At 28.6% G+C, this 13600-nt stretch overlaps 1 protein-coding gene across 1 annotated transcript; it reads left to right on the forward strand.

Moving 5' to 3' along the window:
• Positions 1-11175: 11175 nt before the first annotated feature.
• LOC131675917 (uncharacterized) lies at positions 11176-12495 on the forward strand. Its single transcript, XM_058955045.1, has one exon. The coding sequence runs from the start codon at positions 11176-11178 to the stop codon at positions 12493-12495; it is 1320 nt and encodes a 439-aa protein (XP_058811028.1).
• Positions 12496-13600: the final 1105 nt, after the last annotated feature.

Below are 13600 nucleotides of genomic sequence, written 5' to 3' on the forward strand. Positions count from 1 at the left end.
TTACTGGGCCTACAATCACGGAAACGCGTACATATAGAATGTTAGCAATATTAATACCTCATTTCTAAGAAACAGTACAATAACTAAAATTGGGCGAAAATTGCGCAATAACGGTATTGAACAAAGATGGAAAATGCTGTTCTAACCAACGACTTGAAATGAAACTTAATTAATTAAAGTAGGATGAAAGTTGGCTTCTTACGCTTTCTAGTACATTCGAGATTCAAAGTTTTTTCGGATTAGTGATAAAAAATCAAAATATTACAGTGAAATAGTTAACTGCGTATACATGCGAAATCACGAAATAAATCACTTAAGTATTATAATAGCGTTATTAGAACCACCGAAACATTGTATGAATATTATTGATTTTAGAAAACAAACACTGATTTGAACTTCAATAACGCCGGTAAAACGCAATTTTTGAATTAACCTAACTTGGTTGGGACAGAAAATGTAAGCCTAAAAACAAACGGAACCAAGAATGAATTTTTCTTTTGGTTAATTTAAATACACAACTTGTAACGTTGATTATTCTCACAGTCCGCATTACTTCCCAATTGCCTAAAAGAGCTTTATAATTTTAATTAGCTCTAAATGTGTACTATTTTGCCAACCCCGCACAGGAGAATCATTCAATATTAACGGGTTAGTTTATTTCGAGGGACGAGGGACTTCTGCTCGACACCATTTCACGCCATTTCTACGCTCTCGAATCAATCTTTTAACGGCACCCTCGCATAGCCTCACACCGTCAATACATTGAATCATCAATGTGCTTGCTGCTGCTCGTTTCTCATCCGCCCGAGATGCAATAAGAAAAACGAAAAATTGTACAGCACCGCGATGCTATCGGCACGCAGCTCAGAGCCGACACACGTGCCGGTTCTACGAAGCACACGGCACACGAAGAAGCCAGAACACGAACAGGTATGTGTTCTTCTAACTTCGTGTTCGTGTTCTCGGAGAGCTCCCGTTCTTCTAACATTAACGAGAACACGTTCTTCGAGCACGCGGCACACTGGTCTTGCAAGAACAGGCACACTTGCGTGCTTGTATAAAGAACAGCACGCGTGCTTGCTAGGAATTCAGAGCAGGTACGGTGCGGCTCGCGTGGTGTTCTAGGACATCACTGGAACTGACCCAGATGAAAACCCTGATGAGCGAATTCAACAAGATGAAAGAAGAACTCGAAAAGTTGAAGAACATGAAAAACGTGGAACATCCTGAAATATCAGCAGATGAACAGGACCAGACCATGTCCGATGCAAGCGACTACAAGGAAGATAAAGCAGAAAGGAATGCGAAATCGAAAGCATCAGGCTCCAAGCGAAAAATTGATGGAACGGACAGTGAAACAGACCCCCGTGGAAGTGCTGACGAGAAATCGACGGGAGCAATCCCTAAACCTGGAAAAAACTCGGTCCCGATCAAAAAGGGAAGAGGTAGACCACGCAAGCACTGAAATGGCAGAACAAACCCATCCTACACAAGGCGAAATATCTGGAGACATTGGCACCGATAACGGACACGAGAACAACATTAACAACGAAATCAGCAAAAACATTAGTGAAGAAGGCGGAAACTATGAAAACGGATCGAGCAGAAAACATAATCGAATACCACACGAAGGTAACAACGAACAAACGAAGGACACGATGGCCGAACCTCGTTGGTTGGAGCAGAGCGAAGAGAAAGTAGCCTCTCCACTCCTTCCAGAAGGAGAGAACGATCCAGAGGACGGGGGCGAGGACGCTATACCCCAACCTGTGCTCCGACGGTCACTCGGACGTTCTGCCAACAACCAGGAAATAGTATACCGAAGAACAACGCAACCCCCGTCATTAATCTCTTGGAATATCCAGGGTCTGAAGACAAGCAAGGCAGAATTGGACATCATAATTAAAGAAAAGGATCCTGCTATAATCTGCCTCCAAGAGAGCATGTGCTCCCCACGAAATGCACCCAGGATAAACGGATATACAGTCTACCACCGCGAGCGACATGGGGGAGGACGAGCAGCTGGTGGCATAATAACGGCTGTAAAAAATGGAATCGTCAGTGAACAAATAGAAATCGAGACACGCTTGGAAGCCATGACTATCAAGGTCGGTCCACCTTTGAGTTTGAGCATTGTAAACGTGTACCTACCACCAGGTGAAGAAATTACTTGCGGTGAGTTGAGCGAATTGATCACACAGACCGATAAACCCCTCCTATTAGTCGGCGACTTGAACGCCCACCACCCCCTATGGGGATCCACCAAGTTCAGCACACGTGGGCAAATAGTGATGGACTTTATCGAGCAGAGCGAACTGACAGTGCTGAACACAGGAGAACCAACCCACGTCCACCACGCTACAGGTACCATGCATGCATTGACATTGCCTGCTGCTCAAGTGATTTAGCAGGACTACTCGACTGGACAGCATACAACGATTCTCATGGTAGCGATCACATTCCAATGCTCATTAATCTGCCTGGAGAACTGCCACGACAAAAGACCCGAACAAAGTGGAAAATCGAAGAAGCCAATTGGGAATTATACCAATCATCGATAAACATCGAACGAAAGGAAGATGCCGTAGACCAAATCGAAGAGATTACGCAGCAGATACTAAAATCTGCGAGGGCAGCCATCCCAAAAACCAAAGGTTTCACAGGTAAAAAGTGTGTACATTGGTGGAATGATGACATCGCTGCTAAAATTAAAGCTAGGAAAAGAGCACTTAGAATGCGAACGAACGTCGAACGAACAAGCTGATAGAAAACAGGAGCTCTGTGAAGCATACCGTGCGGCTAGAACCTCCGCGCGAGAGGCAGTGATAAAAGCGAAGAAAGCTTGCTGGGAAAAAACAGCCAACAGTTTCACCGCTCAAACGCCTACAAAAGATATGTGGAACAAATACCGCCAACTACAGGGGAAGCGAAAAAGCGATCGCATTAACACAATAACAATCGACGGGTACACAGCCACCGAAGACTCAGCAATCGCGGAGTTTCTAGGAACTTCTTTCGAGAGAATATCCAGCAACGCTGCGTACGATGAAGATTTCCTAGAACGCAAAAATCAGGAAGAAGCAGTCTGCTTAAACATCCCACATCAACCTGACGCAGAATACAATCAAGCATACAAGCTGCATGAATTGGAAGAGGCGCTTGAAGGGCTACGCGGGTCCTCCCCCGGCCCGGACGACGTGCACTACGCAATGATCTGCAATTTACCACAAGACAGCAAAAGGAAACTACTCGAAGCGTATAACCGGCTGTGGTCAGAATCGATCTTTCCCACTGAGTGGACCAAATCAACAGTGATACCCATCTACAAGGGGAAAGGAGAACGTACCAACCCTCAAAGTTACCGGCCCATATATCTAAACAGCTGCATGGGCAAAGTCTTTGAACGAATGGTAAACAATCGTCTAACTCATGTACTTGAAACCAGAAAGCTGCTCAACGAACATCAATACGCGTTTAGGAAAGGTAGAACTACGGTTGATCACCTAGCGACGTTGGAAGAAGAGATAAAGAACGCGATGTCCAAAAACCACTATGCGCAAGTGGTGTTCTTAGATGTCACCAAAGCCTACGATACCACATGGAGAAGGCTAATCCTCCAGAAGCTGAACGAGTGGAATATTGGAGGGGAGATGCTTCGTTTCCTGGAAAAAATGTTAAGTTCCAGAAGTTTTAGAGTTCTTGCGAATGGTAGCTACTCCAACGAAAAGGTTATGGCAACAGGACTCTGTCAAGGATCGGTACTAAGCGTAAGCATGTTTTTGATTGCAATAGACTCTATCACCCGATATCTACCACCAAACGTAAAGTGCCTGATATATGCCGACGACATAGTTTTAATCGCAAGTGGAGAGAACGCAAAAGCAGTCGAGCGCCAGCTCCAAATCGCCTTGAACATGGTCGAGAAATGGGAAGCGGAAACCGGATTCAAAATGTCTGCTGAAAAAAGTGCAACAGTATTATACAGAAACCTGCGTTCTCGCAAGCCATGGAATCCGAACATGTTGAAACTGAACGGTACACTAATCCCCCGTGAAAACAGCCACAGGTGCCTAGGAGTGATCTTCGACCAAAAACCTACAGTTCCGAAAACATGTAGAAGAAGTGAGAGCCAACTGTCAGCAAAGGATCCAGTTCATTCGCAGTGTAGCTGCTAGAAACTGGGGTGGAGATAGGCAAACGCTATTAAAGCTGTACCGTGCCACCGTGCTGGAAAAAATGCTATACGCGGCACCGGTAATATCGGGAATGAACGAAGCCTCGCTGAAACGGCTAGAGACTATCCACAACACTGGACTAAGAGCGATAGTAGGAGCATTTCATACGAGTCCGATTAGCAGCCTGCTGGTAGAAACAGGAATCCCAGATGTACGCACTATCTTAGAACAGAGAACCGCAATTTTCCGGGCACGGAGATGAGCCCTCCAGAATGCTCGAGATGATGAGATCATCAACGATAATGGAAGCGCGAGTGAGGACTGCTTCACATCCAGTGAAGAAACACAGGATAGTGGAGAACTCTGGGGGACGGTAATGAGTCCGACTAGAGAAGCCAATTCAGCAAGAACCCGAGGAGATAACGTTCTGCAAGACCTCCAAATAACCCTGCCAAAACTAACAATATTTATGCGGCCAAGTACTGCGCCCTGGGAGAGAATTAAGGTACCGACAGATAAGAGTCTGTTCACAAACGTAAAGCAAGGAGCGAATTCAGTAGAACTACGACTGCTGTTCAACAAGATGAAGAGCACGAAATATCGTATCCATAAGCACATCTACACAGATGGGTCTAAGACTGACGACAGGTGTGGGTACAGTGTAGTCGCTGAAGAGCTGGTAATCAAGAAAAGAATACATCACATGTGTAGTATATTCACAGCTGAAAGTCTGGCAGTGAAGGATGCATTAGAATGGGTGGCTAACCAACAGCAGCAGGCCTATATTGTATGCACTGATTCTATGAGCGTCCTCACATCTTTAGAAAGGAAAAGAATAAACAGCAGGTGGAAAGATGAAGTTGGGGCGCTGTATGCGCGAGCAAGGAAAAAAGGTTCAGAGGTGATTATATGTTGGGTACCAAGCCACATCGGGATCTCAGGGAACGAAAAGGCGGATCAAGAGGCGAAACAGGCATTAAAATCCGCACGAATGGACAATGAATCCGTTGATATGAATGAACTCAAAACAGCCATAAAGAATCGCATATGTTGGAGGTGGCAACGAAATTGGGAACAAGTAGCAAACAACAAATTACGGGCAGTTAAAAACACCGTTGAACCTTTTACACAGGCGATAGGAGAAAACAGGCAGGAGAGCGTAAAGCTATCCAGACTACGAATTGGTCACACGGCTCTTACTCACAGCTACTTATTGGAGAAAACCGAAGTACCTCGATGTCAATTCTGCGACGAAATGCTATCAGTGAAACACATCATTGTTAACTGTGCTGCACTCAACGAAGAGCGAAAGCGCATAGGACTAATGGCGAACATGAGAGAAGCGTTGGCAGATGACCAGGAAAGAGGAAAAAAAGTTATCGAGTTCTTCAAACAAATTAATCTATATGACAAAATTTGATATTTGTGAAATTGCAATGTAAACACTATTTTTTACGGACCTAAATGACTATGTTTAAAAAGGTCCTAAATAAATAAAAAAAAAATTTAAATTTTTAAATTTATAAATTTTCAAATCCTTAAATTTTTAATTTTTAAATTTTTAACGTTTTAAATTTTAAATTTTTAAATTTTTGAATTTTTAAATTTTTAAGTTTTTAAGTTTTTAAGTTTTTAAGTTTTTAAATTTTTAAATTTTTAAATTTTTAAATTTTTAAATTTTTAAATTTTTAAATTTTTAAATTTTTAAATTTTTAAATTTTTAAATTTTTAAATTTTTAAATTTTTAAATTTTTAAATTTTTAAATTTTTAAATTTTTAAATTTTTAAATTTTTAAATTTTTAAATTTTTAAATTTTTAAATTTTTAAATTTTTAAATTTTTAAATTTTTAAATTTTTAAATTTTTAAATTTTTAAATTTTTAAATTTTTAAATTTTTAAATTTTTAAATTTTTAAATTTTTAAATTTTTAAATTTTTAAATTTTTAAATTTTTAAATTTTTAAATTTTTAAATTTTTAAATTTTTAAATTTTTAAATTTTTAAATTTTTAAATTTTTAAATTTTTAAATTTTTAAATTTTTAAATTTTTAAATTTTTAAATTTTTAAATTTTTAAATTTTTAAATTTTTAAATTTTTAAATTTTTAAATTTTTAAATTTTTAAATTTTTAAATTTTTAAATTTTTAAATTTTTAAATTTTTAAATTTTTAAATTTTTAAATTTTTAAATTTTTAAATTTTTAAATTTTTAAATTTTTAAATTTTTAAATTTTTAAATTTTTAAATTTTTAAATTTATAAATTTTCAAATCTTTAAATTTTTAATTTTTAACGTTTTAAATTTTTAACGTTTTAAATTTTTAAATTTTTAACGTTTTAAATTTTTAAATTTTTAACGTTTTAAATTTTTAAATTTTGAAATTTTGAAATTTTGAAATTTTTAAATTTTTAAATTTTTAAATTTTTAAATTTTTAAATTTTTAAATTTTAAAATTTTAAAATTTTTAAATTTTAAAATTTTAAAATTTTAAAATTTTAAAATTTTAAAATTTTAAAATTTTAAAATTTTAAAATTTTAAAATTTTAAAAATTTTAAAATTTTAAAATTTTAAAATTAAAATTTTTAAACTTTTAAAATTAAAATTTTTAAATTTTTAAATTTTTAAATTTTTAAATTTTTAAATTTTTAAATTTTTAAATTCTTAAATTTTTAAATTTTTAAATTTTTAAATTTTTAAATTTTTAAATTTTTAAATTTTTAAATTTTTAAATTTTTAAATTTTTAAATTTTTAAATTTTTAAATTTTTAAATTTTTAAATTTTTAAATTTTTAAATTTTTAAATTTTTAAATTTTTAAATTTTTAAATTTTTAAATTTTTAAATTTTTAAATTTTTAAATTTTTAAATTTTTAAATTTTTAAATTTTCAAATTTTTAAATTTTTAAATTTTTAAATTTTTAAATTTTTAAATTTTTAAATTTTTAAATTTTTAAATTCTTAAATTTTTAAATTTTTAAATCTTTAAATTTTTGAATTTTTAAATTTTTGAATTTTTAAATTTTTAAATTTTTAAATTTTTAAATTTTTAAATTTTTAAATTTTTAAATTTTTAAATTTTTAAATTTTTAAATTTTTAAATTTTTAAATTTTTAAATTTTTAAATTTTTAAATTTTTAAATTTTTAAATTTTTAAATTTTTAAATTTTTAAATTTTTAAATTTTTAAATTTTTAAATTTTTAAATTTTTAAATTTTTAAATTTTTAAATTTTTAAATTTTTAAATTTTTAAATTTTTAAATTTTTAAATTTTTAAATTTTTAAATTTTTAAATTTTTAAATTTTTAAATTTTTAAATTTTTAAATTTTTAAATTTTTAAATTTTTAAATTTTTAAATTTTTAAATTTTTAAATTTTTAAATTTTTAAATTTTTAAATTTTTAAATTTTTAAATTTTTAAATTTTTAAATTTTTAAATTTTTAAATTTTTAAATTTTAAAATTTTAAAATTTTTAAATTTTTAAATTTTTAAATTTTTAAATTTTAAAATTTTTAAATTTTTAAATTTTTAAATTTTTAAATTTTTAAATTTTTAAATTTTTAAATTTTTAAATTTATAAATTTTCAAATCTTTAAATTTTTAATTTTTAACGTTTTAAATTTTTAAATTTTTAACGTTTTAAATTTTTAAATTTTTAACGTTTTAAATTTTTAAATCTTTAAATTTTTAAATTTTGAAATTTTGAAATTTTGAAATTTTGAAATTTTGAAATTTTGAAATTTTGAAATTTTGAAATTTTGAAATTTTGAAATTTTGAAATTTTGAAATTTTGAAATTTTGAAATTTTGAAATTTTGAAATTTTGAAATTTTGAAATTTTGAAATTTTAAAATTTTAAAATTTTAAAATTTTTAAATTTTAAAATTTTAAAATTTTCAAATTTTTAAATTTTTAAATTTTTAAATTTTTAAATTTTTAAATTTTTAAATTTTTAAATTTTTAAATTTTTAAATTTTTAAATTTTTAAATTTTTAAATTTTTAAATTTTTAAAGCTTTAAATTTTTAAATTTTTAAATTTTTAAATTTTTAAATTTTTAAATTTTTAAATTTTTAAATTTTTAAATTTTTAAATTTTTAAATTTTTAAATTTTTAAATTTTTAAATTTTTAAATTTTTAAATTTTTAAATTTTTAAATTTTTAAATTTTTAAATTTTTAAATTTTTAAATTTTTAAATTTTTAAATTTTTAAATTTTTAAATTTTTAAATTTTTAAATTTTTAAATTTTTAAATTTTTAAATTTTTAAATTTTTAAATTTTTAAATTTTTAAATTTTTAAATTTTTAAATTTTTAAATTTTTAAATTTTTAAATTTTTAAATTTTTAAATTTTTAAATTTTTAAATTTTTAAATTTTTAAATTTTTAAATATTTAAATTTTTAAATTTTTAAATCTTTAAATTTTTAAATTTTTAAATTTTTAAATTTTTAAATTTTTAAATTTTTAAATTTTTAAATTTTTAAATTTTTAAATTTTTAAATTTTTAAATTTTTAAATTTTTAAGTTTTTAAATTTTTAAATTTTTAAATTTTTAAATTTTTAAATTTTTAAATTTTTAAATTTTTAAATTTTTAAATTTTTAAATTTTTAAATTTTTAAATTTTTAAATTTTTAAATTATTAAATCATTAAATTTTTAAATTTTTAAATCTTTAATTTTTTAAATTTTTAAATTTTTAAATTTTTAAATCTTTAAATTTTTAAATTTTTAAATTTTTAAATTTTTAAATTTTTAAATTTTTAAATTTTTAAATTTTTAAATTTTTAAATTTTTAAATTTTTAAATTTTTAAATTTTTAAATTTTTAAATTTTTAAATTTTTAAATTTTTAAATTTTTAAATTTTTAAATTTTTAAATTTTTAAATTTTTAAATTTTTAAATTTTTAAATTTTTAAATTTTTAAATTTTTAAATTTTTAAATTTTTAAATTTTTAAATTTTTAAATTTTTAAATTTTTAAATTTTTAAATTTTTAAATTTTTAAATTTTTAAATTTTCAAATTTTTAAATTTTTAAATTTTTAAATTTTTAAAGCTTTAAATTTTTAAATTTTTAAATTTTTAAATTTTTAAATTTTTAAGTTTTTAAATTTTTAAATTTTTAAATTTTTAAATTTTTAAATTTTTAAATTTTTAAATTTTTAAATTTTTAAATTTTTAGATTTTTAAATTTTTAAATTTTTAAATTTTTAAATTTTTAAATTTTTAAATTTTTAAATTTTTAAATTATTAAATCATTAAATTTTTAAATTTTTAAATTTTTAAATTTTTAAATTTTTAAATTTTTAAATTTTTAAATTTTTAAATTTTTAAATTTTTAAATTTTTAAATTTTTAAATTTTTAAATTCTTAAATTTTTAAATTTTTAAATTTTTAAATTTTTAAATTTTTAAATTTTTAAATTTTTAAATTTTTAAATTTTTAAATTTTTAAATTTTTAAATTTTTAAATTTTTAAATTTTTAAATTTTTAAATTTTTAAATTTTTAAATTTTTAAATTTTTAAATTTTTAAATTTTTAAATTTTTAAATTTTTAAATTTTTAAATTTTTAAATTTTTAAATTTTTAAATTTTTAAATTTTTAAATTTTTAAATTTTTAAATTTTTAAATTTTTAAATTTTTAAATTTTTAAATTTTTAAATTTTTAAATATTTAAATTTTTAAATTTTTAAATTTTTAAATTTTTAAATTTTTAAATTTTTAAATTTTTAAATTTTTAAATTTTTAAATTTTTAAATTTTTAAATTTTTAAATTTTTAAATTTTTAAATTTTTAAATTTTTAAATTTTTAAATTTTTAAATTTTTAAATTTTTAAATTTTTAAATTTTTAAATTTTTAAATTTTTAAATTTTTAAATTTTTAAATATTTAAATTTTTAAATTTTTAAATTTTTAAATTTTTAAATTTTTAAATTTTTAAATTTTTAAATTTTTAAATTTTTAAATTTTTAAATTTTTAAATTTTTAAATTTTTAAAATTTTAAATTTTTAAATTTTAAAATTTTAAAATTTTTAAATTTTTAAATTTTTAAATTTTTAAATTTTTAAATTTTTAAATTTTTAAATTTTTAAATTTTTAAATTTTTAAATTTTTAAATTTTTAAATTTTTAAATTTTTAAATTTTTAAATTTTTAAATTTTTAAATTTTTAAATTTTTTAAATTTTTAAATTTTTAAATTTTTAAATTTTTAAATTTTTAAATTATTAAATCATTAAATTTTTAAATCTTTAATTTTTTAAATTTTAAAATTTTTAAAATTTTAAATTTTTAAATTTTTAAATTTTTAAATTTTTAAATTTTTAAATTTTTAAATTTTTAAATTTTTAAATTTTTAAATTTTCAAATTTTTAAATTTTTAAATTTGTAAATTTTTAAATTTTTAAATTTTTAAATTTTTAAATTTTTAAATTTTTAAATTTTTAAATTTTTAAATTTTTAAATTTTTAAATTTTTAAATTTTTAAATTTTTAAATTTTTAAATTTTTAAATTTTTAAATTTTTAAATTTTTAAATTTTTAAATTTTTAAATTTTTAAATTTTTAAATTTTTAAATTTTTAAATTTTTAAATTTTTAAATTTTTAAATTTTTAAATTTTTAAATTTTTAAATTTTTAAATTTTTAAATTTTTAAATTTTTAAATTCATTCGAGTTCGGGATATAAACAGTGCGTCGACGCGGTTATTGTGCCGGATTAAGATAACGATTTTTCTATAGTGTTAGTTTGTGTATCCGCGGGAAATTTTCCCACGCGATAGATAATCAACAAATTCATCACATCGAATTGGAGTGAAGTGGAAAAAAGTGCCTGGAGACGAAATAAAGCCAGTTCAATTCTACGCTAAGGTGCTTTGTTCACCACAACAAAGCACGGAGCATCCCGACTGTTGAGCGACACCACGCAAGTGAATAGAAAGGCAACGAAATAACACAAACAGACGGATAAAAAGCGATCACACAAAGTGAGCAAAAGCGAGTAGGGCCATGTCGCCTCACGGCGGCAGTGGCGGAGTTCCTGCGATGAGTGGAAGGGGGTTCCCAGCGTTAGGTTTGATACCCCAACGAACTGAAGGACGCTACATTGTCATCCAACGCAAGGACGAAGGCCAAACGTTGGAAAAAGTTTCACCGTTTCTGATTGACAAGGTCATCAGAAATTGCTGTGGCGAGGTGACCAACGTGAAACGAATCAAAGACGGCAAATTGTTGGTTCACACGAAAACAGACAAACAAGCTGAAAAACTGTTGAATCTTCAACGCATGTCGAACGATATAAATATCGCAGTTGCTGAGCATGGGAGCCTGAATACGTGCCGAGTTGTTATCACTTGTCGGGATCTACAGGATGAAAATGATGAAGTGATCTTGGAAAATCTGCGAGACCAAGGAGTCACAACGGTCTATAGAATCATGCGTAAACAAGGGGATAGTATGGTTAAAACCTCGACTTTTATTTTGACAATTTCAAAGGCCATAATGCCACAAGACATCAAAGTTGGTTTCCAAAACGTAGTAACGCGGCCGTATTACCCACGACCGATGCGCTGCTTTCAATGTATGCAGTATGGCCACTTGGGGAAAGACTGTAAACAACAAAAAGTGTGTGCAAATTGTAGTGAACAGTACCATGGAGATAACTGTCAAAGGCCAGCTAAGTGCGCAAATTGCAAGCAAAATCACTCAACAATCAGCGTAGACTGCCCAATCTGGCAGCGTGAAAACGACATCGTCCGAGTGAAAATTGATAATGGCATATCATATTGGGAGGCGAAGAAAATCGTGGATCGTAGGACGCAACCCGAACAAAGTTTTGCAAATGTGGTAGCAGCTGGAACCCGCAAATGTAAATGCAAATGCAGCTGTGGAGATTCGCAGACCATCCCAACTACTCTTTCCGAATTAAAACGAACCATCGAGCAGACACAAACCCCCACGATTAAACCAACTCAAATTTCACAAGCAAATCCCCGCCCACAACCACAAGCAGTACCTATGACCTCATATATAATGGATCAAGCGACCAAGGAATCTACCGAACATGCAGTTCAGAATAGTGCGAAACAGGGACACTCCAAGCAATACGATACTCGATACCAAGCAAGTGACAAAGACCAGCAAAACGACCCACCGTCACCCTCCCCAAAACCGAAAAGGACAAAAAAGGAATACACGTACCAGATCAGCAGCGATGATAAACTCAACCAAACCCAACAGAAACGAGGAAGGGGAAGACCCAAAAAAGTACAACCAATACAACACGACACCGAAAGTTCGAAAGCAGAAGACAGTGAAATGGAGATCTGAGCCGGAGCAGTTTAACATAATAATAATAAAATAAAAGCAATGCATATACAAAATAATGCAAAAGTACAAACAAGAAATTCAACCATCGTATCTTGGAATATCCAAGGTCTCCGCGCGAAAAAACCAGAAGTTAAGATCCTTACCACAGAACAACAGCCTCTCATCGTATGTCTTCAAGAGACCATGTGCTCCAGCCAAAGTCAAGCAAAAATCAGCGGATACAATAGCGTCCACCACCAACGAGACAGCGGAAAAAAAGCAGCCGGCGGGGTAATAACCGCAGTAAGAATTGGACTGGACTACAACGAGATAGCAGTCAGCAGCGACTTTGAAGCCATCGCAATACAGGTAGGTCCCCCACTCAATATTTCCATCCTGAACATATACTTGCCACCCGGGAAGTCCATCACTGCCCCGGAATTGACCTCTATGATCAACCAAGTTCCTACACCTATGCTACTCGTCGGGGACATAAATGCTCACCACCCGCTCTGGGGGTCGAATAGTATAAATGCGCGAGGGAGAATGATTGAGCAAGTGATTGATGATTGCGAACTCACTGTCCTCAACAACGGGGACTTCACGTTCATCAACCATGCCAGCGGAAATAGATCATGCATCGATATCGCCTGTTGCTCACCCGAGTTAGCAGGTCGCCTAGACTTCAATATTCTAGAAGACACTCATGGCAGCGACCATCTACCAATACTGTTATCGGTCCCAGAGCTCCAACAACAACGACAACGGTACGCCCCCAGGTGGAAAATCGACGAAGCAGATTGGACAACATACCAAAGCTCCGTTACATTTCAAGAAAAAGACAGTGCAGACAAACAGATCGAAGAAATTACAAACGCAATCACCCAAGCTGCCGAAAAGGCCATCCCCAGATCCAGTGGAATACCGCCGAAAACAATGGTGCCATGGTGGAACAGTGACGTCGCTGCAGCAGTTAAAGGCCGCCGAAAGGCGCTGAGAAGACTGAAGTCGCAAAGCCAAATAAAAGTGGACAAAAGCCAGTTAGTGGAAGAATTTAGAAGGGCACGCCAGAACGCCAGGGAGATTATCAACGAGGCACAACGAACGTCGTGGAAAGAATTCGTCG

The sequence above is a fragment of the Topomyia yanbarensis genome, chromosome 1 (assembly GCF_030247195.1).
Source record: "Topomyia yanbarensis strain Yona2022 chromosome 1, ASM3024719v1, whole genome shotgun sequence".
NCBI lineage: Eukaryota > Metazoa > Arthropoda > Insecta > Diptera > Culicidae > Topomyia > Topomyia yanbarensis.

Bases quoted from the DNA above. Each gene is read 5' to 3' on its own strand.
- LOC131675917 (XM_058955045.1), top strand. From the start codon at position 11,176: ATGTCGCCTCACGGCGGCAGTGGCGGAGTTCCTGCGATGAGTGGAAGG.